At 42.7% G+C, this 25,969-nt stretch overlaps 1 protein-coding gene across 1 annotated transcript in view; it reads right to left on the bottom strand.

Moving 5' to 3' along the window:
- Positions 1-25,969, bottom strand: part of NKD1 (NKD inhibitor of WNT signaling pathway 1) — a 115,173-nt gene that overhangs the window by 18,265 nt on the left and 70,939 nt on the right. The window contains exon 5 of the mRNA XM_036748465.1: positions 19,959-20,016. Within this exon, the coding sequence (XP_036604360.1) occupies positions 19,959-20,016 (58 nt within the window). The remainder of the gene's footprint in view (positions 1-19,958; positions 20,017-25,969) is intronic.

The following is a 25,969-nucleotide window of genomic DNA, read 5'->3' as shown; positions in this document are numbered from 1 at the left end:
GTTTTTGTCATTCCCATTTTGCTTAGAAAATTGATATCTCCCAGCATTCCATCCAAAAGAATTGAGCTTTTAATAGCCTACTTCCCCATGCTGTTCCCAACCACTCTCTGGAGTTTCTTGACAGAATTGATTTGGAATCACAAGAAAACCTAGAACAGGAATGGACTTCTTAAATACAGCAATTGTTGTTTGTCCCTTGACCAGTGACATCAGGAGGGTGACATCTCAACTCGCAAGTGAATTGGATTTAAGTGAGGAAGGGTTATACAAAGTCATCAGCCTCTTCTCTAGAGCCATTTGAGTCCAGTGGCAACACAGAGATCAGGACAACTGGAGAAGACCCCAGATGCCATGGGAGACCTTGACCTTTTCAAGCTAAGGTCTTTCCCAGGTCTCAGTTTGTCTGAGGCAATGCCCATTCAGCAAGAGAGGGGAATCAAAAGAGGGAGGGAAGAGAGAGAGGGAGAGTAGCCTCCATAGCCCAGAGGCAACAGGAAATAACTCACTTACAACTGCCTATGGCCTGCAAAAAGGAAGAACTTTATAAAATACACAGCCTCTTCAGGCATCTATGTATAATTCATGTCCATGGGAGAGGGCAGGAACTCACAGAGTTCAACAGTGTTTAGGGGAAAGTGTGGGCGCATATGAACACAGACACACACAACACACAATACATGTCTTGAGTGAGCTGAAGGACTCCATGCCAGAAGAGCCCTGTCATTGATTCGTCCTTCACCCAGGGCACTTTCTGTCCTTTCTGCTAAAGATCATCCCTTTCCTCTGTGCGTAGATAGTTCCTTTTAAGACCTAATGGGCAAAGGGGTGGGAGGGCCAGATGACTTCATATTGATGTCATTGTACATATGACCAGTCCAAATGAGGTCACAGGAGGTCACCAAAGTTTTCTTCCATAATCACGTGTCTCAGATGCCACACCATTCTTTTATCAGCTCTACTCTAAAATCAGTGGCCACATCAAGTTTTAGTTTTCAGCACATCTAAAATGTTGCCCATTATAGCACAATGTGCCAAATATTTTTATTCCTGCTATCTGATTTCCCTTAATCTTTGTACTTTCCCTCTCAGACTAGTCTTAGAATGTTTATTTTCACATTGCCTCTTCCACTAGACTGTGAGCTCCTTGAAAGCAGAAACTGTCTTTTGCTTTTCTTTGTATCCCCAGCACTTAGCACAGCACCTGGAACATGGTAGATAGACCTTAATAATAATTATTATGATATGATAATATTATTTATATGATAACATGCAACATTATAATAATATAACTGACCATCCATCTCATGTACAAGCAATGATGCCGCATTGCATTTGAAAAATGCTTAATGGGTCTTTTTTTTTCAAAATGCCATCTCATTTCCTCCTCCCAGTCTCAATAAGACAGGCATCATTATCCCCATTTTATAAATAAGGAAGCTGAGTGCAGAGAAGTAGCAAGTGAACTGTCACATAACAAGTTAGTAGCCACACCAGAATTAAAACTCAAGTCTTCTGATCCCCAGTCCTAGATCACACTACACCCTTCTGTCTCTCTTGATCAAGCTGAATGCTCCCATTGGGAGAAAGCTCAAGGTACAAGAAAGAGTAACTTGGGTGATGGTGGTCAACGACAACAGCTTTGAGAGTCAGTTAACACATGTGAAGACATCCAGGACCCTCAAGAAATGAGGCAGCTGGATAAAAGGAAATCAGGCAGCATTACTTTTGCATTAGTTCCACCTAACAAACAAGGCTGGACACAGAAAGATTCAGAACATTGAGCAACCAAAGATTCTATCCAAACTTCCCCAAGGTTGGAAGGCAGGGTGTTAGCACACCCGTGAATGGCCACTGCTTCTGAGCTTGAGGTTGGGTTCTTCAGCATGGAATGACATGGGTGGAAAAGGGATATGGCTAAATCTACAAAATCACGCCCAGAATGGAGAGAGTGAAGGCAGGCTTGTTCGCCAAGCCCAGAATCATTAGGAATAGGGAGCACTTTTTTGAGTCAGTTTTAGGACAAGTCAAATTAAGCAGAGAGATGGCACAGGTATCAAGAGACCAAGAAGTTTAAGAAGGATTTTGGCGAATTTGTGGATCATGGGAATATGAGGCTTAGATCTGGAAGGGACATTAGAGATAAACTAATCCAAACTTTTCATGTTTCAGATAAGGAAATTGAGGCTTCAAGAGGCTCAGTGTCTAAGCTCCATTAGTAAGCCACATGGGATTGATCATACCTGTGTGAATCGCCAAAGGTCACAAAGGCATGACCCATATCCCATGGGTTACAAAGGGAAGCTGAGCATGTCTGGGGAACTAGATGTCAGACTGCCTAGACTAGCCACCTATCCACAGTTTTGTCATGATAATGATGATGGCGATGATGATGATGATGATGATTCACATCTAGATAGAGCTTTTCAGTTAAAAATTGCTTTCCTCACAACAACCCTGTGAGAAACAAAAAAGACACAGGCTCAGTCAGAAGGTAAAGGAAGTCTCATGATCACAAAGAGAGGAAGATAAAACAGGATTTTAGGCTTTGAAGGCATTTTATATATCAGCTAATCCTACACCCTCATTTTATACATTAGGAAATTAAAACCTAAGGAGGGAAATAACCTGCCCAAGATCACAAGAGTCAGGAGCCAAGCATTCTGACTCTGGTCAGTGCCCTCTTTTTCCACACCACTCTTCTTCTTGGAACTGAGTTGGTATTTCTTCTATCCTGGTTTCCTGTCTCCAAGCCTAGTACTCTTTTCATTATATACCTGGAGTGTCCATAAAGACTGGGGCCAAACCAGTACCCCAGAGGGCTGCCCACAATGATTGGCATATCCACCTGCTTTTTCTTGACAAAATAGAAAAAGTGATGCTATCTGTCAATGAGCATTTATAAATGCTTGGTGTGCCAAGCATTCATAAATGGTACTATGTACCATTCGGGACTATGTATGCTGTGCTAAAGTACTAAGGATACAAAGAAAAGCTAACATAGTCCTTGCCCTCAAGCTGCTCATTCTAATGGGACACTATGCAAACAACTATGTACATGCAAGATATATATAGATATAGATATACATGTATGAATATAGACATAGATATAGATACAGAGTAAACTGGATTATCTCGGAGGAAAGGAGCTGACTGTGCAATGGAAAGAATGATTTAAATTACTTTCATGGATTCCTATGCCAAACAGGGACCACCTCACATGTCAGGTATAAAGATATTAGAGGCAGAGCCGCTAGGTGGTGCAGTGAGTACAGCACTGGTCCTGGAGTCAGGAGGACCTGAGTTCAAATCCAGCCTCAGACACTCGATACACTTACTAGCTGTGTGACCTTGGGCAAGTCACTTAACCCCAATTATCCTGCCCTCCCCCTTGCAAAAAAAAATCTTTTAAAAAGATATTAAAAGCACTATATCATGCAAAGATATTGAACAAGTCATATCATGAAGATGGTAGAAAACACATAGACTTGCCCATTAATAGATTGGATTAATAGACTGAAAATTTGGTCAGGATAGCCAGTCTAGCTATTGGGCAAAGGATAGAAACAGATCCAGACAGCTGATGTTAGTGTTCCATGGATCTAAGCCCAAATCACATTAAATGATGACATGTGAATGTGAAATGTGAATGAACATGGAACATCTGGGAGTACATCCTTAATTTTAGAGGTTGTGGAGAGGATAATACCTGTTTTCTGAGCGCTGGGCCTGGAATCAGAAAGACCTGAGTTCAAATTCACCCTCAGATACTTACTAGCTATGCAACCTGGGGCAAGTCACTTAACCTCTGTCTGCCTCAGTTTCCGAATCTATAAAATGAGGATAATAATAGCACCTACTTCCTAGGGCGTTATAAGGACAAAATGAGATAATATTTGTAAAATGGTAGCAGATGCTTAATAAATCCTTCCTTCCTTCCATCCTTTTTGATAAAAAAAAAACTACAACTTAATTGTCAGCTTTTGCTTTAATCATCAAAAAGTATTTAGGAAGAGTTTCTGAACATGGGGCTAGGGGGTGGAGCTATACAGAGAAACTAGCATAGGTGCTCGCCCTTCCTGCCTTCTAGGAGTGCATAATCAATGACAGACACTGACACAGACAAATAAGTAAGAGGGCCATAAATGAGAAAAATAAGAGCCACGGACCAATACAAGTGCACTAAAAGTGGACACAAGTTACACAATAGCTATGTTTCTAAACAGTTACAAGAAGAGATGATTTCCCTGGGTGTGCCAGCATAGCTTCATATTTTCATAGCAATAGCTCAAAAGGCCACAAAAAAGGGAATGTCCTCTATGGAAGTTTGCTCTTTGTGTCTGTTTCTGTCTAGTCCCATGTATGTCATTCCATCTCCTTTCAAGGGTTGATGTGTCTTGTGTTTTCCTTCCAAATACCTATCTGCATGACTCTCTATATCCTTCCCTATCGGTCTCTCTATGTCTGATTCTTTCTCTCCTCTTCTCTTAACATTTAGCACTCTCTCTCCATCTTGCTTGATTTACCAAAATATAAAAACTGAGTATATGTTTTCTGTGTAATAAAATGTATTTTTATTGGAAATCTTAAAAGCAGGTGAAAGGAAGTTTGATACTTTTCTTAAAAACAAAATTAAATCAAGTTACTTAGGTGACCTCCATTCAAATGATTTTTTTCTGTAAGTCAGTAATTTTTCATTTAAAAAAAAAAAAAAGATTTCCTCTTGTGGTTTACAGAAATACTTCAGTAAATCCACATTTTTCACCTTATAATTAGTATGATCTAGAGTTTGAGATTAGCTTAATTTAAAACTGAGTATACCTACAGTAAGGAAAAGGGTGGAGAACAGAAGGATGTCAGAGATGATAGGCAGACATTAGCCTATATCCAAGTTCAGGCAGGTTGGGGACAGGATCTGGTACCCCGGCTCTTGACTGATTTGGACAGTTTGCAGGTACACACGCAAAAATATTTATAGCAGAAACATAATATTGTTCAATTGAATTGAAATGTTCCTGTGCAGCCAAGAGTAGTCTTATAATAGAGTGGGAGGGGAGGGGAAAAGCAGGAGGAAGGCAGGTGTGACACAAAGCATCCTTCTCTTCTCATCACCCTGGGGGAAGAGGCAGCAGGGAGTCTTAATTCCTTAGTGTTCAAAAGCAATAAATCCCTAAAACAGACCAAAGCAAGGCCCCAGCTGGAGACCCTAATCCCAACTGCAAACTCCAACTCTTCTTAAAAACTTGATAGAAATTTATTGATTGGATGATGCAAATGACAAGTCTAAAATTGACTGGAGGAAGAAACTGTCACACTCTACCCACTAAATTTGTCCCAGTAGGGCTTAATGCAAGTGAGATGCAGTGGATGGGTTACTGAGCTCTCAGGGTTCCATATTCATCTAACACTAATTACCTATCAGTAGGTAGGAGGAGAGAATAAATAAGATCCAGTCCTTGCCTTCAGTAAGATTACATTCTAATAGGTGAATATAGCTAACAAATAGCTACAATACTATATGCATGTTAAAAGTATAGGGAGAGATAGCATGGTATGATGAATAGATAGTTGGCTGAGGAGTGAGGAAGACATGGGTTCAAATCCTGCCTCACTCGAAAAGATGAGATGACCCTGGGCCAGTCATTTGACCTCTCATAGTCCCCAGGCAACTTTCTAAGAAAATAAATTGCAGAGCAGGTCAAAATACCTTGGTAGAGGTAGACATCTTTGGGATTTCCTATTCCAATGAAATCACAAGTCCAGACACCAAAAAAGTGTCTAAGAGAAGGGGCAAGCAAAGTCCTATTTGTGGTTTAAGGAAGTGAGGGAAGGGAGTGAGAAAGAAATTATCTCTACTCACTTAGGGTGGTGGGTGGGATAGGATCAGGGATAACTTCATTGAGAAAATGGTATAAAATGTTTACAGTTTCACGAATTTCCATGTTATATGAACCCTTCACTCCTGTAATGTGGTTCATTTTCTGAGGACCTATCTATTGTCTGGTTTCCCTGAGCTGCAAAATTATACCTTCCCCAGCACTCATCCAATTAGCTTCATCTGCTTCTCCAATTGGCACTCTACTCAGGACCAAATTTGTTCAGCAAAGCTGGACCCCTGGGGAGGGATGGGTGTCTTTGGGCCAAGTTTCTAAAGACCTAGGTTAGAGGAGGGCTGAGTAATTCTGTTATGACCTAGGGCCAGTCAACACAATCTGCCTGAATAAGGTTTCCTACTCTACACCATCTTGATTCCATCTTCCATATTGATGGAACTACAGAGATGCAGCTACCAAGAGCTTGTAGTGGATATAAGTTCAGGCTTGACTGACTAATATCATAGCTCCCTCCATAGGCTTCACTTCTAGTCATAAGCTGAAGCCCGAGCCTCTCCACCCTTCTCAAGAGCTAGCTTTTCTTAATTAGGGGCGAGTCCTGACAAACCTGGCCATCTACCAGCTACCCTTCAAATGTTCAAAAGTGCTTATGTGTACCCATTCCAGAAGCTGGGAGTGGGGCTGATCTCATAATAAACCATGAGTTTAGCTTCTGAATGCTGGGGTATGGGGGGCAGGGCGGGACTCTAAACTTTTTTTTAAAATGCCCTTAACTGCATATCACACAGGGATACTGGCTCCATCTTGACAAGCAGCAAGTTTAAATGCAAACAATTTTTTTCAGCTTCAAAGTCCCCTCCCTCAACAATCCCCATCCTTAAAAAAAAGATGAGGGCTCAGTCTTCAAAGCACCCCGCTTAGCTTAACTCAGAAGAGGTCCTGGCTAAAGATGCAAGCCTCCCCTGCTTATCTAAACCAAACCCAAAGTTCAAAAGAAAGTTATCAGCAAACTACCTTCAGGTTCAATATCTCCTTTCAACTTGTCTTTGATAAAGCCCAAAGAAAGAAACCCCTATCATTGCTCTTTCCTTACTCCTACTCTCCTCCTCTTCTCCTCCTACTCCCTAAAAGAGAGAGAGAGAGAGAGAGAGAGAGAGAGAGAGAGAGAGAGAGAGAGAGAGAGGAGAAAAGATAATCGTGGTTCTCTTGGTTTCTTTCTTTTCACTTGGATGTGAAAAGTCCCTTCTAACTGTCTCTGTTTCCTTGCCTTAACTGATGACTAACCTGACCCGAATCCACCGAAGCAGACAGTCCAGGTCCCCTAGGGCACCACTGCAGTCCCTATTGGGGTGAGCAGCCTTGAGTTGTTAGTAGCCAACAGGACGTTCTTCACAATCTGACCACCTCCTACCTCTCTAACCTCCTTCCAATTTACTCCCCTTCACATGCTGTTTTACCTACAGTGACCTACTTAATTATCCTCTTACACACTGGCTGTGGCCAGTTCCTGGAATCTTCTCCCTCCTCACCCCCATCTCCCTGAATCCCTGGCTTCCCATTGTTAAAGACACAGATCAACCGCTACTTTCCAAAGGAGATCCTACCTGGTTGCTACAACCTTCCTCCCTAAGGTTACCTTCTACCCACTCTACACTTAACTCACACGTGCTTATTTATTTACATGTTTGTCTCCCCCACAAGATATTAAACTCCTCGAGGGCAGGGACTGCTTTTGCCTTTATTTGTATTCCCAACCCTCATTTCACAGTGCCGGGAACATAGTAAGTACTTAAAAGATGCTTGTTGATTGACTAACAATAAAGGAACTGGTCCAGTCCCTCCACTGACTACAGGGACAAAAGGGGAGATGAAGTTGCTCCCCTTCACACAGGAACCCCAATCTCATCAGGGTCCAGAAGAGACTTCACCCTCTCACCCCGCTCCTTGGCAAGTTACATCGCTTAATTACACCTGACAGAAATGGCACAGAAAACATCCTGAAACCATCCCAGACATTTATTTTGGTCCCTCTCAGGAACTGCTTATTAATTAAGATAACATTTTGATCTGGTTCAAAGGGTGCAGAGGTTTCCAAAAATATAGGAACGATGTTTTCATGCTGACTGCAGCCTCCCTCTTGCCCCCAACAAATCCCAAACAAAAACAAAACAAGAAATCCTACGTCAATACCACCCTCCCCCACTCCCCCCACCAAAAAAAACCCCACCACTCCTGGAAGAGAATTAATCTTGCTCCATCAGTCATAAGACAGCAATGCCGAGTGACAAGTCATCCATTAGACTGTTGGAAATTGCTAATTGGAGCTCACTGTGGTGCCAACAAGGTCAAATTATTTCCAAGGAACAATAACATTCAGATCCACAGTTTGGTGCCAGGGGAAGATCCAATTATCTGCCTGTTCCTTTCGTCCCCTGCCACATGTTCCCCTTCCCATGTCCCAGCCCCAGGAGGTCACATCTTGATGCAGCTATTTGGGATTTACTATAAACAGTGCATGCCATGGCAGTGTTTATTTATCTAATTCTTTAAAAACACATACACGCAGAAAGAAGGGCAGAATAATCAAGTTGGTTTGTTTGTTTAAGCAAACTATGGGCATAAAAGGTGTTATGGGAGAGAGGGATGATTCTTGCTATCTGTAAAGTTCTCCACCCCCACCCATGCTCCCCTCTCTGGGCCTGCCCTTTGTCATTTTTCACACTCAAGCCATGAAGAAAGCAGTACCATGCACACTGACCAGATTACGGGCTCTATTTCCCATTAGCTCCCAATCTGGCTCCATTCCACCCCCAGCAACTGCCAGATTAAACGCATTACTTGACCATCTTCACCCAGATCACTTTGATGTTCCGTTCTCATGCTTCAAAATACCTTTTGGATGAAGATCAGACAGCATTAAACAGAATTACTAATTAATTAAGCAAAGTTAAATTTTAAACACTGTTTGTTGTGTTAGCCAAAAGCCTGAACAGAACAGACTTTTTTTTCCTTCAGCAAGATCAAAGACAGTCTCTTCCCTCTCCCCTCCCCCAGTTCTTTCTTTAAAGGAAGAAGGAAGGAAGAAAAGGGGGAAGAAAGAAAAGAAGAAGAAAAAGTGTAAGCTTCAGCTATGGAGAGTTAAAAAGCAAATACCTGTAGTGGTGGGCTGTGACTCTGATCATCAGACATAACAGAAGGCATATTATGGGGTTGCAATATGCTATCCAAGACATTATCACTTAATTCTGAAGAGAGCACAATTTGAGTGTAAATTGTCACCTTCACATGGACCATTCACCCTGTCTAATAGCATTATCTGCCCTGGGAGTTTGAGACTGGGATGGCACAAAGCCCACCCAGGCCTCAAGCTGCTGACAGCTGGCGCCACCCAAACAGCTCCAGAAGAAAAAGAGGTGAGTTGAAATAAAACAGACTCCTACACCCCCACCTCCTCCCCCCTGCTCCAGATGGCCACCACCATCAACAGGGAACTCTGCTACTCAAACGACTTCAGTGGCCTTCCCCTCCACCACGCTCCTGGAATACCCTCCAGTAAAGTAAATCCCATGGGGAAAATTACTCCCATGAACACCCCCTACACACATTTTTTGGGGTTCAGGTCTAGCTCGAGCCTTGCCTCATTCATGAAACCTTCCCTGGTGCTCCTGAGTGACATGGATCTCTCCATGTCTTGGCCTCCAACTTAAAATCTACAGCATATATTCTGGCTTTATCATTTACTCTTTCTTATAGTTCTTGAATGTCACGTCTCCCCAGCTAGGCTATATATTCCTTAATTCCTTAAGAAAAGGGCTTCTCTTAAATATCTCCCATAGCATGGTGCTGAGCACATCAGAGATGTCCAATTAATTTATGATTCTCTGAGGTTGAAAAGGAATCTGGTCCACTTTCAAATCAACATGAAACACATAAAGTCCAAAAACTGGCTTATGTCAACATTAGGCAGCTAATCTCAACATTGTCCAATGAGGACTGGCTCATTAGTGTCATCTTAGAAAGAACAGTCTACATCTTAGAAATGATCATTGCTAAATTAGCACCACTTAGAAACAACATGAATCATATTTCAACTGCATCAAGCAATCAATAAACATTTATTAAGCGACTATTATGTGTCAGGCACTGTGCTAAACATTGGAGAGGCAAAAAGAAGCAAAATACAATCCCTGCTTACAAGGAACTTATAATCTATAGGGGAGAGATCATGCAAAAAAAATAGACAACAAGCTACATATATACTAAGAACTTATAGTCTATAGGGGAAGACATCATGCAAAAAATATAGACAACAAGCTACATATAAGCTAAATTGGAAATAACTGATTAAGGGAAGGCACTGGAATTAAGAGGGGCTGAGAAAGGACTCTTATAGAAGGTAGAGTCTTAGTTAGGACTTAAAGGAAGTCAGGGAGGTCAGTGCATAGGCAATACCTCCCCTCAACCCAGTTAATTAGCTAACAAGCCCTTTGTAAGATTTAATATGAGTTAGTTTTTTTTTTTTGGTCCAGTGTCTGGATGCTAGCCATCACATGTACAGGGCACGTGGCTTATTATCAGCTAAAAATTTTTTAGTCCATTTAGACATGCCCCTTACATTCAGAACGCTTCTGGATAACCACCTTCCATTATCGGCTGGCATTGCAAATAAAGACTAATTTTAACATTTGCCTGAGCCAAACATAATTAGGAAGGTAAGCATGTTGCCAACAATGACTAAAAGCTTACGACACATGCCAAACAGAACAGAATGGACTCTTGGATCATGCACTACTTTGGACTGTTTCACCCTTGCTTTAACCCACTTTTCTACATAATAAAGAGTTCACTCTACACAGAGTGAATCACAGAAGGTCAGAGCTGGGATGGACTTTAAGGATCATATACTCCAATCCCATTCATTTCTAAAATGAGGAAACTGAGGCCTAGAGAAAGTAAGTAGTGATCTGGAACCAATGGAATAGGATTCTGAATCCCAAAGCAAGGGGTTCTGCATGTAAGCAGTCAACCTTAGCATCTCATAACTGGACTCGCAAAGACCATGAGAGGCAGCATGGTATGGTGGGTATAGTCTCGCTAGGTTATCTATTACCAACCTATCAACAGATGTAACCAAACTACTTTCAGGATGTTCAGAATGGGCAGGAGAATGACATCACCTCTCACTCCCTCTGCTCCAGCTTCAAACACAGTCACATGTAAAAGTCATTCCCAATGAGCCAACGTACTTGAGGGGATCAGTTTTCTGCTTGTTAATAGGGTAGGACCCCTTTGTTCCAAAACTGTGGTACCCAACAAGTTGTATTATCTGGATGGTGGAACCAACTTTCTGTTTATTAATGGGGCATGCCCTTTCCTTCCAAAACTCTTTAAAAACAAAAAAGACAACCCCTTGATTGACCTTCAGGGATGACAGAACTTGGCAGAGAGGAGATGAGATACTGCCTGATATCTGGAGGCAAAGCTAAGAAGAAAGCCTGGACCCTAGGAAGAAAGGACTTCACTGTATCATGTGGTTTAATTAACCTCCCAGCAAATAGGACTTCAAGACAGAGGATTTCTTGGCTCTCTCCTTTGACATGCTCTTTTACCCCCATGGGGTTGTACAGGAGAACAGATTGTCAGTCTCTCTCTTTTTCCCACTCTCCCTCTTATCTTCCAAAGGATGCTGGAGATATTGCTAATAAACCCCTAACTATAAGCTTTCAGACAAAAACATATTTTTTTCTAGGTGACCATGCCAGCACTAATACCATCCTCCAGATAAAGCCCCACACAGAACTTGAATCCAGAATACCACCCAAATCCTAATTGAAAATTAAGGCACTCAGCAGGTGTGTCAGCACATACCTGTAATCCTTGATCCTGGGGAGGCTGAGTGCTATTCTAGCACTAATATGGTGAGCCTCTACATTGGGTGGCCTACCAAGCTACTTAAGGATGGGTCAACTGGACCAGGTTGGAAATGGAACAGATCAAAGCTTCCCTGCTTTGCAGACCACAAATGGCTACTGCACTTCTAGCCTAGGCTAGAGAGAGGAGGAAAGAAAAAGAGGAAAGGAGGGGGATGAGAAAGAGGTAGTAGGAGAGAAAGAAAAACCAGAGAGAGAGAGACTGAAAAAGACAGAGAGACAGAGAGAGAGAGAGAGAGAGAGAGAAAGAGAGAGAGAGAGAGAGAGAGAGAGAGAGAGAGAGAGAGAGAGAGAGAGTATATTGGAGGCATTCCTAAGCATCATTTCCCTCCCATACAAAAGTCAAGTTTTCCTGCCTCTTCTAAAAACCAAAATAACCCAAAGTTTTTCCTCTGTTTGGGAGCAAGATGCCTACCTCTCTGGGAACAGCTCAAATCCAGTGGCTCTCTCTAAATAAAACTGTCTCTACTTTTATTTCTCCCCTACCCAAATGCAATTTTCTGTCAGCAGCTTTTACACACAGACCAGGTGTGGGGGGGGGGGGGGCGCAAAGGAAGGGGAAAAAAATAATGTCCTTCAGACAAATGAATTTCAATCTTTTTTTTTCTTCTTTAAAGTACAGGGTTGATGGCCATTCTCTGCTTTGAGGCTTGGATAGGATTGAGATGAAACATCTGTTTGGGGAAGGGGAGTGGGGGGTGGGAAGGAAGAAAAAGAAAAAAAATTGGAAAAAGGACCAAAAAAAAAAAAGCTTTTTTTTTTTGGCTAAAAATATCATGTCTCTTCCCCCCACCCCAAACTTGAAACATGTGATGAAATTCAACTTTTAAAATATAACCCCCGAGCTACTTGAAACTATAAAAGTCTCCTTAGTATCTGAGACAAGTCAGAATTTCCACTGTTCAAGCTGCGCTTTTATGAACAGCAGACTTTAGAGAAAGGGCACTTGTTCTCTCTCCATTGCAGGAAAACTTTGGGTTTCTGTAGCTACTGTAGCAACAGTGGAGTTAGAGCCGACAAAAGCTCTCTGAATGGAGGACAGCAAGCTGGCCAGAACAATGCCAACATGGCTTGGCCTGCCCACCCCTCTGCAGCACTCATGGGCTCCCAAGATAGCTGGCACCACTGAATCTCCCCTTCCTCTAACTGCTCCAAAGACAAAACTCATCTTCCTGCTGTATGGGGAACCTTACCATATTGACCAAAGGTGTCTTAGAAATCTAGGCAATGAGTCCTCAAGAAAGCACCTACTAAGTGCCTGATTGAGTTTCTGAATGCTGGACTAGAAATCAAGAGATTCAAAGTCTAGTCCCAGCTCTAAACTGTGTGACCTTGGGCAGATCATTCTGGGCATTCTGGGACTCAGTTTTCTCTTTGGCAAATTATGGGGAGTCAGACGAGATACATTTAAGGTTTCCTTCTAGCAATGTCTATGATCTTCGAGAAAATTCAGAGATGCCAAGAATTGTTTCCTCTCTGCTAGGAGAGGTTTGAAAATAACCAAGTACTTACTACCAGCAGCTAGGCAACTGGGAAGGTGAGGGGAGGGGGGGAGAGGAAGAGGGTTGACTTTACTTTAGGGTAGATTCTACTTTAAGAAAAAATTGGTACAAGAAAACCAGAACTTTAAAAAAAAAACATGTTTTGCAGGGAAAGGGTGATATTCACATTATAGAAAGACTGCTTTATTGAAAGCCACACCCCAATGTTCCTTTAAATAGAAAACTCTCTTATTTACTGATAGGCCACTTGGCTGCTTAAGAGAAGAGGAAGAGGAGAAGAGGAACGTAAAACTTAAGTGTTCAGAGCCCTGGGCCCCTGAAGATCCATCAGGATGGAAGATTAAGTATTTCTGAAGTGACCAAAGAATGAATTTGCACAGACCTTCTCACTATCACTTCTCCCAACTAAAATATAGTCACACCTTTACTTACATCTCTAGAGACTTCCTTAGGGTAAAGGGGAGAAAGGGAGAGACAAGTCTATTACCTCGGTTGAAGACAAAGATAGAAAAAAAACCTTATAAAAATCGCCTGGATAATCCTGCTGGGCATTTTACAAACCAAATCTAGATCTTCCTAGGAGCAGAATGATTAGAAAACAATAGTGAAATAATCATGTAAGCAGGGAAGAGGAGCATAGAGGGCAGAGAGTCCCTTTTACAAGAAGCCTTCCCCAACCTCTTTTAATTCCGATGTCTTCCCTCTACCAGTGATTTCCTACTTATGCTGTATATACCTTGCTTTGTTGGCTCCTCCATTAGAGTGTAAGCTCTCTGAAGGCAAGGACTGTCTTGCCTCTTTTTGTATCCCCAGTGCTTAGCACAGAGCCTAGCACATAGTAGGTGATTAATAAATATTTATTGATCAATTGAGAACAAGCTCCTGAGAAGAACATGAATTACCTAGGAAATAACCCCTAGCAGTACAAAAGTAATGTCCATGCAACTCAGGGAAAGAACCCAGGACTTTTTTTTTTTGGAATGGGGAATGTAAGGCAATTGGGGTTAAGTTATTTGCCCAAGGTCACACAGCTAGTAAGTGTCAAGCATCTGAGGCCATATTTGAATTTAAGTCCTCCTGACTCCAGGGCCGGTGGTCTATTCACTGTATTACCTCTATGCCCCAAGATCCCTAGATTTAAGAGTTTTAGGGCCTGGGTTTGAACCCAGCCTCTGTCACTGCCTAAATATCTCAAGGCAAGTTATTTTCTCTCTCTGTGTCTCAGTGTCTTCCTCTGTAAAATGAGAAAACTGCAATAAATCTAAGGTACCTTTGATCCTAAAAACCTGTGATGCTCACATAAGGATAAAGACAGGATGTGATTTCATTGATACAGGGAACATCAAGAAGGACATTCCAAAATGGGTTGGCACCTTCCCAATAACACTGATCTTAAGAGAGATGCCTAGAACACTGGGAAGTGGGTCAAATGACCATTAGGTGGGAGATGCAGGACTAGAACCCAGGACTGGCTCCAAGACTAGTTCTCTAGCCACATGAAGGAAAGTTGAGTATCAAAGGGCTATAAACCTTGAGCTGGACGGAATCTCTGAGACCACCTAGCCCATTCCCCCTCATTTTACAGATGAGGAAACTGAGGGATAGCAAGATGAAGTGGCTTGCTCCAGGCCACAGGGGCAGGCAGTAGCCACATCCCCTCACTCTGGAACTAATTCTCTTTCCTCTGTACCACGTTGCCTCTCTAACACGTTCTAATGTATGTGGCATAAGATACTTTGCCACTGATACTGCCCAAGGTTTCTGATCTCTCTAAGTTTTGAAAATTGACACAAAACAATGGGCAATGTGAATTGTCCTCTGGCCAGCTCCAGCTTCAGTGCCTAAAGATGCTATCCTGATTCCATACCCTTCTCAGCTACTTTCCAATGGCTCAATTGCATTAATTCACAGTTTGGCGAAAGAAGAGCCCACAGAGTGGGAAGACACTGGTGACAGGGACGGGGGATTCTCTATCCTCGAAGCTCTCCCAACCATACCCATCACAACAGCCTGACAAAGCCAACTCCTCCGATGACTGCTTTAAGCATGAAGCTAGGACCTCCTACAAACCTGGAGGTGATGCCTAGGGGAGAGAGAAAGAGAGAGAGAGAGAACCCAGATGGTCCTTTCAGAGCAGGAGGGCGGAATTAGTCATTTGATCAAAGAGGAATTTGCTTTTAAACTTGACTTCAGTGGACTGATGTGACTGTCAGACTTGAAAAGGGGAGTGTCAAAGACATAGCACTAAGTTAAAGACTCCCATACAGAGCTGACTTTGCAAGTTTTACCTCCAAAGTCTCAGATACAGATAGACAGAGAAAACTGAAAACAGACAGACCGAGAGTCAGGAAGAGAGAGCACACAGACCCCTAAGAGACGAGACATGGAGGCAACCAGAAACAGAGGAGAGAAAGCATGGTAGAGTGGATGGAGTGCTAGCCCAGAGAGTCAGAAAGACAAGGGCTTGATTCTTGCTTCATATGCTTGATAGCTGTGTGGCCCTGGGTAAGTCACTTCCCTTGGCCCCAGTTTCTTCTTCTGTAAAATGAGGGGGTTAGTTTTAATGCCCTCTAGGGTCTCTTCCAGCTCTAAATCTCTGACCCTAAGATTTGCAAAGAACAGATTTTTATAAGCAGGTTTCTGTTCTACTGTTTACAAACAGGAATGTGCCAAGTTTCTGATCCCTTTCCTTTTGGTGTCTGAAGGGGAGAGAGGTGGAGAGACTCAAGGGAACTCTTGGCCAGAAGTGGTCTGCATTGAACACTGGGTCTCCTGTCCATGTTGGGGGAGGGGCAACTGTGGTAACCAGCCCATAGTGTTGCTGCATTGAAAGATCTCTCTAAAAAACACAATTTCCTATAAAAATATAAGTTATCGTTTTGACTGCCATGGTTGAGGGTCTATGCCAATAAAAGCATGTACCTTCCTATCACAGGTTGCTAGACCCTGACTAAAAGGAAGCCAACAGCTTTGAGCAGGGGTTCCATACCTGTTCTTCACCCCGTTTGTTTTCTGTGAACCCCAGGGGACCACCTGAGGAAGACAGACAGTCATGGGAGATGCAGGAGGTTTGTGGGACCTCAGGCAGGTGAGAGAGATGAGAAAAACTCAGGTCAAGTTCTCCTCTCTTCTCTCCTCCTTTCCTCTCCTCTGGCCAGGCCAGGCCAGGCCAGGATGCTGAGTAAATAAGAGTGGCCACTTTCCAAGCCTAACCTCTAGTGAAGCAGGAACACTAAGTCAACAATCCGGCTCTCACGGCTTTTGATGTTTACTTTGTTCTTTCTATAGTTCAAAAGGAAGCACTAATGCTCTAGCCCTCTTACCAAATACAATCTTAATCTTAGGATTTTGAGCTTTTGCAGTGGGCTAGTTAAGTCTGTTAAGAGGAGGGGATTTGATCCAGCTTTCCATAACAACACAGGAGTTAAATCCTGCTTCTTTATGGATGGCTAGGAGCCTTCTTTTTATCTTCAAGCCTCAGATGGCCTTTTTTCCCCTTTAAACACCCCTCAAGCCCTCCAAAAGGCAATGAACTTGGCCAGGAGAAAAACCCCAAAATGAAGAGTCAATTATTTCTTCCCCTGCCCCTTGTTGGTCAGTTCTTGTGTGGGGTTCAAGGCTTGCTTGATCCTTCCAAGAGAAGCAACAGCAGCGGCATGTTGGTCTCCAAGGAGCTTCCGCAATGGTAATTTCCCATTGCCGTTTGCTGGGCACTCCTAATCTAACTCAGGGTCCTTTCAGGCACTAAAGTTACATCTTCCTGGAAGGGCTAACTACATTGTAGAGAACAGCATTCTCACCTTTAGCATTACTGTTACTGTATATTTAATACTGTCTATGTACTAGGAACTGAGTAGTCATGAAGATGAATGGAATGCCCCCTAAGATGAATGGAATTTAACTTGCCCTTGAATACAACTCAGACCGCGGTCTTTCACTGGCCAAAACCATTTTGCTATGAGTAAAGAGTATTTGAGATCAGATGACCTATTTCTGGTAAAAGTTCAACAGCAATGAAGCTACTATATTCATGACTTTCTTTAAACTGTGAGCTCCCTGAGGGACAGTCATTTCAGCTCTTTTTGTATCTCTTGTACTTAGTACAGTGCCTGGCATATAGTTAGTGCTTAATGTTTGTCCGTTGATTGATATTAGGTGCTTAATTAGTGCTTTCTGACTGACTGGCTTGACCTTCCTTTTTAATAAGGGTGCAACCATAGAAAGTAATTAGCCCAGTCATAGGTTGTAGATGTACTCTCAGAGCAAGCTGAGTTAAGTTCAGAGAAGTTAGGGTGATGGTTTTCCACCCTGGCCCCTTCTGTTAACATCACCATCTAGGAACTTGTAGAGGGACTACAATCTATTTTAGTAGAAGGTATACCAGCATCAACAAAAGCAAAGATCCATGATGTACAGATGAGGAAAAGCACTCAATTCAGGGACGGAGATACCTGTATTGAGTCCTGGCACTGACACTCAATGGCTCTGTGACCTTGGGTAAGTCATTTCCCCACTGTGAGCCTCAGCTTCTTCATGTGGGAAATATTCATGACCTGTTCCAATACTCAGCTCACAGGATTATTAAAACGAAAGCACTTTAGAAATCTTAAAGCACTGTATAAAAGTGAGCTATTATTATTATTTCTGATCGCTCTTCTCGTTCAGATTTATGAAAAGTTTCCTAGGTGAACTTCGATTCTTCACCCATGCCTGGCTTCTTTCTGGTTTTTTGCCTACAAGACTTCAAATGCAAAAAACCAAATGATAAAGGTGAACTTTGCCGCTCGTACCTAAGGCACTGCAAAGAAAGGGACTCCATTTGGTTTTGGTTCCAGCCCACTCTCCAAAGGCAGGATCTTGTCATGGAAAAGCCCACTTCCTATCTAGAAATGCTGCAGCTAATTGACATTGACAGGAAGGGGCTTGACAGGCTAAGCAGAGTGATTCACAGTATTGGCATTTCTGGGCCCAGGCAGTCGGACTCAGCTCATCAGGCTTTCTCTGGGTACACGCTACATTGCCCCCATTCAGAAAGGAAAAGGCAGTGGAGCAAAAGGGGGGAGTCCCAGGAAATAACACGGCCATCAGAGCCCCTGCTCATCCAGGCGCAGCTTCCAATTCTTTGTATGAATACAGGCAGTGGAGAAGAGGCAAAACCAATGCTCATCCCTGACACTTTTCTGTTCTCAAGTTTGCTCGGACTAGTTCATGATTTGCTCTCACTATGAAACCATATCAGTGGCACTGCAGAGTAAGTACATGGGAGAAACGGACCAATGGGAACATAGAGTCTCATCCTCCATCTTTGTTACAGGCTCACTGTGTTCCTGAGTAAATCAATTCATCACTCTGCCTTAGTTTCTTTATCTTACAGATAGGTTTGGGGACTCCTCAGGTGCCAGGATGGAATGACCCACTTATAGTCAATCAACCACTGGGCAGAGAGAATATCCAGGAGTTCAGGTCCCTGCTACTTCCATCAAGAAGTAGAGATTATTATCCATCTCACCTCCCTCTATCCTCTAGCTATATTCCCACTTTCTAGCTCCATACCCTGTCCCCACCCTCCCCTCTTCCAATAGTTACTTTTTTCCAGTTAAAATAGAACATTACCGCCCACTGAAGAGATTCTAATTTCTAGATTCCAGACACCATCTATTCCCAGAACGTAAACTCTGTTCGTACCCCAGAAAATGAAGTGCCACCACCCCCACCCTCCCAACCTGGCTCCTTTAATCCTGGAAGACTCTAGAATTCAGAGCTGCTACAGTTGACGTATGACCCTTAAGACCTCTCAAGATAAAAGATAATGTGGGAAGGACTCAGAGGACCTGGGTCTGAATCCTAGCTCTGCTACTTAATGTGTCCTTGGTCAATTTACTTAACTTCCTTGGGCCTAAAGTTTCTTCATCTATGAAATGGGCAAGGGGGGCAGAAGAGGAAGAGGACAGATTGATCAAATGACTGCTATGGTCCCTTCCATCTCTAAATCCTATGAACCCTTCAGGGATCAAAACCAGCTTTAGTCTCCAAAGGATTCATCAGAGCCATATCTGAGCTGGAACTTCTGGATGGACTTCATTTCCTTTCCCCTTGTTCCCTAAAATCACCATTCTCTCCATGGCCTTGGAAGTAGAATTAGACACCAGAGATCAAAAAGGTTTTTTGGGTTTTTTTTCCCCCTAGCAGGTTTGGGATTCTTGAGCTCCCTATTTCCCAACCAATGGATTATGATGAGAATTGATTGCATCCTAGATTTCCTTAAGCCATTTCCCCTGATTTTGATACTATAGTGGGTCTCTGGGACAGGATTCAAATTTAGGTCTTCCTTACTCCATGTCCAGTGTTCTATGCCCAGATCCAATAGAATCCAGGTCTACTGAATCTTGATTTCCCCAATCCCTTCCTTAGAACGCTGCAATTTCCCTTTCTCCCTCCTCCTCCTCCTCCTCCCCTCCCCACCCACCACTCAAGCCACCCCCCCACCTCCCGCCCCCATGTCATCTCAGTGTGAACAGCCAAGTTCCCAGGTGGGTCATGGACTGAAAAGCCAGTCAGCAAACAAGGTTCTAAATCACTACTCGTTAAGACTTTCTGGGAATCCCGCAGGGCTGGCCCACCAGAGCTTCCCTTCCCAGTCTTTGATTATTGTCCCCTCCCAGGCTCTGATTAAGGAAGCATTCTTGTTCAAGTACCTTCTAGACGAAAATGTTCCTCGCTGATTGTTTCTCGGTAAACTTCACCAGCCGGATCCTGCAGGGAGACAAAGCAAAAACACGTCTACCTTAACCACTAGCCTTGCAGTGATTACACAATATTGAAATGTTAATGAGACACACATTGAGCTGCCAAAGTTAATTATGAAAAGAGGTTTGGAAGGTTAAAGGTGTCCCAGAAAGTACTTAATCACTTTTGTTCCTAGATCCTCAGTCTGGTTAGTCACTTGAAGAGTGGGAGAGGGAAGAGGAGGCCAGAGGGAGGGAAGAACAGGGATCCCAACTCTTTCTGCCTTTAATTCCATGGAGACACAGGCACTTGGAAAGTTAACATGCAAATTCCTTTTTTTTTGGGGGGGGGTGGCGATGAGGGGCGGGTAGTGATTAATATTAGTCTCTACCAAGAGGCCAATCCACCAAGAAAACTGCAGGCTTATTCCTAGAGAAAGCCTGCTCCCTTCACAGCATTTCACCCTTGGTTCTGGAATTACAATGACAATATTGTAAAAGCTTTTTCGATGATACTTTTTCAGCCTTATTTCCTACTACTCCCCTTCACCTAGCTCTTCTCCAGTCAAATAGTACTGTTCTCTGCTCTCTCCTCCTCCTCTTAATCTACTGAATACCCACCCTCACTCCCACGGAAAAAAAAAATCTTCAAAGCTTAAGAGGAAGCCTGTGTAAAGACAAAGAACAGGCTGGGAAGTAGGAAGACGTGTATTCAAATCCTGCCTCTCACATATACTGACTGTGTGACCCTGGGCATGTCCCTCTACCTCAAGCTCCAGGGAACTCTATAAACACCAAAGAAGGTGCCCACCTGCACTGATTGGTGCCTCCCCCATGAAACCTTCCCTGTTGTTGTTGTGTTTGTCCTTTGTTCTCGAAGAGGACCATGACATCAGGGAGATGATGACATGACTTGCAGTTGACTTTGATTTGAGTGAGGGAGGGCTGTGCAAGGTCACCAGCCTCACTTTCTCCTCCAGAGCCATCTGGGTCCAGTGGCTTGATATTCATCAGGATGACTGGAGATGGCCCAGGATGCAATGGGAGACCCTGGCTCTTTTAGGCTAAGGTCTTTTCAGACTTTGAGTGAGTCAATACTCATTCAGGGAATATGCCTCTTTAAGAAGTGAGTCAAGGGATGGCCCCTTTAATAATAAATTTTAAAAATCAATCATGTCACCAGAACATGGAAGCTTCACTGACATCGGCTGATTTTTTTTTAACCTTCCCTGACACCTCCTACTAAAGAGCACTGCCCACTTGGATTTCACCTAGCACTGATCGTATCTCTCTGATGTACCTGCATGTATTCTAACAGTATCTGTGTGTCCCAAATACCTACTTCGTGTCACTGGAGCAGAGTATCTTCGATTTAGAGTTGGAAGGAACTACAAAGTAGAGGCATCAAACACGTAGCCCACAACACTCCCCGGTGCTTCCCAAACCAGACTAAGATGGAATGGGAAATATTTAACAAAATAAATAAAAATACAATAAAACAGATAGTATTATATTTCAAAACTGAGTCAACATGCAGCCTGCAGAGCTTGTGATCTAGTGGATCCCATTTCTGTTCGATGTTGAGCCCATTCTCATCTCGCAAATGAGGAAATCGAGTCTCAGGGAAGCTCAGTGACTTGTCCAAGATCACAGGGATAGCAAACGTCAGACATAAATAAATGCCTACACTTTCCTCAGTGGTCAAAGCCAGCCATCTCTCTGGATTCTATCAGCTTATCACAACAATAGAAACCTCGTGCTAATGCTAACTCTCAATGCTAATGCCTCACCTAAAGGCATTTTGAGATATGAAGACCCTGAGCTGGCAATTAACCTACACACACACACACACACACACACACACACACACACCCCACCACCCTCCCCATTTAGGCAGTTAGGTGGTACAATGGATAGAGTTCTGGGCCTGGAGCCAGGATGATGAGAGTTCAGATCCACCCTCAGACACATAATCTCTTTCTGCCTCATTTGTAAAATAGAGATAATAGTAGCACCTACCTCACAGAGTTGTTGTGAGGTTCAAAGGAGATTTGTAAAGAACTTATCGTGTTACCAGCGCATAGTAGGTGCTTAACAAATGCTTTTGTTCCTTTCTTTTCCCTTTCCCTCCAAATCTTTCAAGTGTTTTTCTCTTTTGCCTTCGTTCATCTCTTTCCTTTCATTGAGCATAGGATTATGAATCTAGAACTGAAAAGGACCTTGGAGGTCATCTTACAATTTACAGATGAAGAAATTGAGGCCCAGAAAAAGGAAAGGACTTTAGAGATCGCCTAGTACAACCCCCTCATTTTACAGATTAGGAGTAAGAGGCCCAGAATGAAGAAGTGACTTGCCCTAAGTCAGAGAGGTAGTTAAATGGCAGAGCCAGGACTTAGACTCAGGTCCCCTTCCAACAAGCACAGCATCCTTCCCACTCTATCGCCTGCCCTCTTCTCCCCATCTTTTTGACTTCCATCTATTCTTCAGTGAGGCCCAGCTTAGGCCCCATCACCTCCCTGGAGAATCTCCCAGTCCACAGCAATCCCACCCTCTTTGGAGCTCCTTGGAATAGCTCGTCTCCTTGTTGACTTGTCAGTATATGTATTGCCTGTTTACAACCCTGTGAATTCTAAGAGATTGGGAATTGAGCCTCACACATCAGCTCTGCAACCTCACTTTGGTTTAACAGGAGACCTTTTACATATGGAATAGGCATTGGGGCATGTCGGTTGACTGTTGGATTCAAGATTCCTTTGTGATATCTCTTGCTAGTGTCTCATCCAAAACTGCCAGTCTCTCTTAGCTTAGTGGGACGGAGGTAAGTTCATTTGTTTGACTGAACAGAGGTGGATGTTCTTATAAAATGACTCAGGTTTAAAAACTATAAACTCATATAATGTCATTTTTGAAACAGTCACACCAGTCCACCAGAATCCAATGTACCTGACCTCAATTCTTGGTGTGGGGATGCTAGGCATGCTTTGGGTCAAGGCCTTTCTGGGAAGGTGACAACAGGGTTGCAATGACACTCCAGCCCCAGAACAGCTTTACCATCTGAATTTTTTTAACAACAAAATTACTGGAGATGCTGTATTTCACATTCAATTCATTAACAGTCAGACTGCCTCAAGTTGAAATCTCTCTTGAAAAGAAAAAAATTCACCTCCCCCAACCCCCACAACCAAAGAAAATCCAGGGCTCCCATTGATTTTAAAGCAACAAAAAACAACTGTTGCTTTGTACCACTGATGTTACCCGTAGGACAGAACTAGGAAAATTGCTTTTCTCTTTGAAAGACAAATAGTTAACATTTTATGAATTAAGTTCTCATTTTTCTTTGTGATTTTCTTATTTTTTTCTGAATCACTAAAGCAGACATTGTAAATGTTTTCTAAAAGGTTTTTGCAGGGTTTGATGCTTTACCTTTTTGTTCTCAATTACTTCAATATGATGGCATTGATTTGCTCCTTGATTTCTTGTCAATAATAATTTTCATCCCTATCACTATCAATTATTGTAATCCCTAATCACTTCCCAGCAGTATTTGTTGCTGGCTCAAGGGCTGGTTATTTGTATTATTAAGTTATGAATCAGCACCACATCTGGGAAGCTGATGACAGTGAAGCTTCCATGCTCTGGTGACATAGCGAGACAGCTCGAATTCATTAGCTGCCAATTAAGCTCATTCTTTCATGCAGGGTTATTATGACACCTATTCTCTGAAAGGCAGACAATTCTTTCCTACAGGTATGAGCAACCTGCCTAAATGAGAATAAATGTACAGTGAAAAGAACATTGGAATTGGAAGCATAGGCCTTAGTTTCAAATCCCAGGCCTGCTATTTACTATCTTTTGTGACCTTGGTCAAGGTTTTCCCCACTCTGTGCCTCAGTCTCCTAGTCTTTAAAATAAGAGGATTGGACTACACAATCTCTATGAAATTATGCAAGAAAAACAACTCGATTCAGAGATGCCATTATCGGGACTCTACCCCAAGGAGGTCACAGTAAGGAAAGATTCAAGGGTACAAAGATGTTCATAGCATTATCTGCAGCAGCAAAAAGCTAGAAACAAAACATGTGCCCAACACATTATAATAGTGGAACAATTATGGCATGAGAATGCAGTAGAATATTGCCATGCTGAAGGAATGACAAATAGGAAGAATTCAGAGAAGCCTGGAAAGACTTGTATGAAGTGATGCAGAGTGACAAGAGGAGATCCACAAGAACAAGATACACCACGATGACAACAACGTAAGTAAAGGCCAGCACAAAGAGGGAGAAAAAACCCAACTCTATGGCCAATTGCAACAGTCAATGTTAGTATCACACTACCAAAGTTTTCTCCTTTCTGTTAACCATCAATTAATAATCCATTTCTTTTGGTGTATATCCTTTGTAAAGATGTTTGTTAGAAGTCTCTGAAAAGTATCTGTCATGACAAAACAAATTGTATCCATTCATTTTCTTTAAAAAGAAAACAAATGAAAGAAACACGTAATAGTTCCAAGATCTTCCTGGAAAGGTAAAATCAGGGCTATCTTACTGCTTGGCCTCACTGCCTGCCACGCCACTCTCATATCTGTCATAGGCTGGGAGTCAGTTTTTGTCTAGAAAGCATACCAATATCCCCCTCTAGACTAACTGGGAATCAGGAGATGAGTTTCTCTGGAGCCCTTGGAGAAGGACTAGGTGAACCACTAAATGGGCAGGGCTATTGCCAAGAGAGCCTTGCAGAGATGGGGGCGAGGGCGGGGAGAGGGGGGAGAGACAGGCAGAGAGAGAGAGAGAGAAAGAGAGTGTGTATAAGGGGTATCACTTTGCTAAATTGGGGGGTGGGGGGTGGGGAGAGCAGTTTTCCTTAAGACTACACAGGATCAAGAGCTAGAAGGAGCCTTAGACATAATCCATTCCAATTCTTTCATTTTACAGATGAGGAAAAGTTAATTTCCCAAAGTTATACGGGTATTAAAAAACAGTTGAGATTTTAATCTGACTCCATATGTAGTATTCTGTTTAGTACACCATGCTGGGCTGCCCTTAAAACATCTTCTCCCTTTTAAGCCATGTTTTCACTATAATATGGCTTAAATTGGATGAACACATTGCGGATGAGGGAACACACAAAGGGATTGAATGTCCTTCTCTCGCCAGAAGGGGAAAGTGATTTACCCAGCGTCACACAGGTAGGAAATATGGGCCTAGATCTGTTGATGGGTAAGCCAAACAATTTTTTTAAATCCTAAACTTAAACGAAGTTGGCTACATTGTGATTCTCTGGGATGCATCTGGGTAGTACAGGAACAGAGCACTGGGCCTGGAGTCAGAAAGACTTAAATTCTAATCCAGTCTCATTTACTAACTGTGTGATCCCAGGCAAGTCACTTAACCTCTGTGTGCCTCAGTTTCCTCATCTGTAAAATTAGTTTGGCCCAGCCACTTCACTAGTACTAGAGCTGCTTGTAGTTGTCCTCCACTCTTCCCCCAGTACTGGACCCCTTTCATCCTGAGGGACTCATCTTCCGATGTCACATCTTTTATCATTTTAGTACTGTCTATGAGGTTTTCTTGGCAAAGATACTGGAGTGGTTTGCCATTTCCTTCTTCAGTGGGTCACCTTTTGTCAAAACTCTCCACTATAATCTGTCCACCTTGGATAATCCTGCATGACATAGCTCATAGTTTCATTGAGCGACACAAGCCCCTCTACCTCAACAAGGCAGTGATCCAGGGGGGCATCTGCAAAACAGGGATAATGGTAGCACCTACTTCCTATGGTTGTTATGAGGATCACATTAGATAATAACTATAAAGTATTTACCATAGTGCCTGACACATAAAGTGCTATATGAATGTTAGCTATTATTATTATTATTATGTATTATCATGGTATTTAAAAAGTTCAAAGATATAATTTCAGGGTAATGTAACCATTTTATTAATAATGCTAGCATTTTAATAAAAGGTTGGTCATTTGAC

The sequence above is a fragment of the Trichosurus vulpecula genome, chromosome 3, assembly GCF_011100635.1.
Source record: "Trichosurus vulpecula isolate mTriVul1 chromosome 3, mTriVul1.pri, whole genome shotgun sequence".
Classification (NCBI taxonomy): Eukaryota; Metazoa; Chordata; class Mammalia; order Diprotodontia; family Phalangeridae; genus Trichosurus; species Trichosurus vulpecula.
Note: the sequence above shows the minus strand (reverse complement) of the source record. Positions and strands in the feature narration are given on the sequence as shown.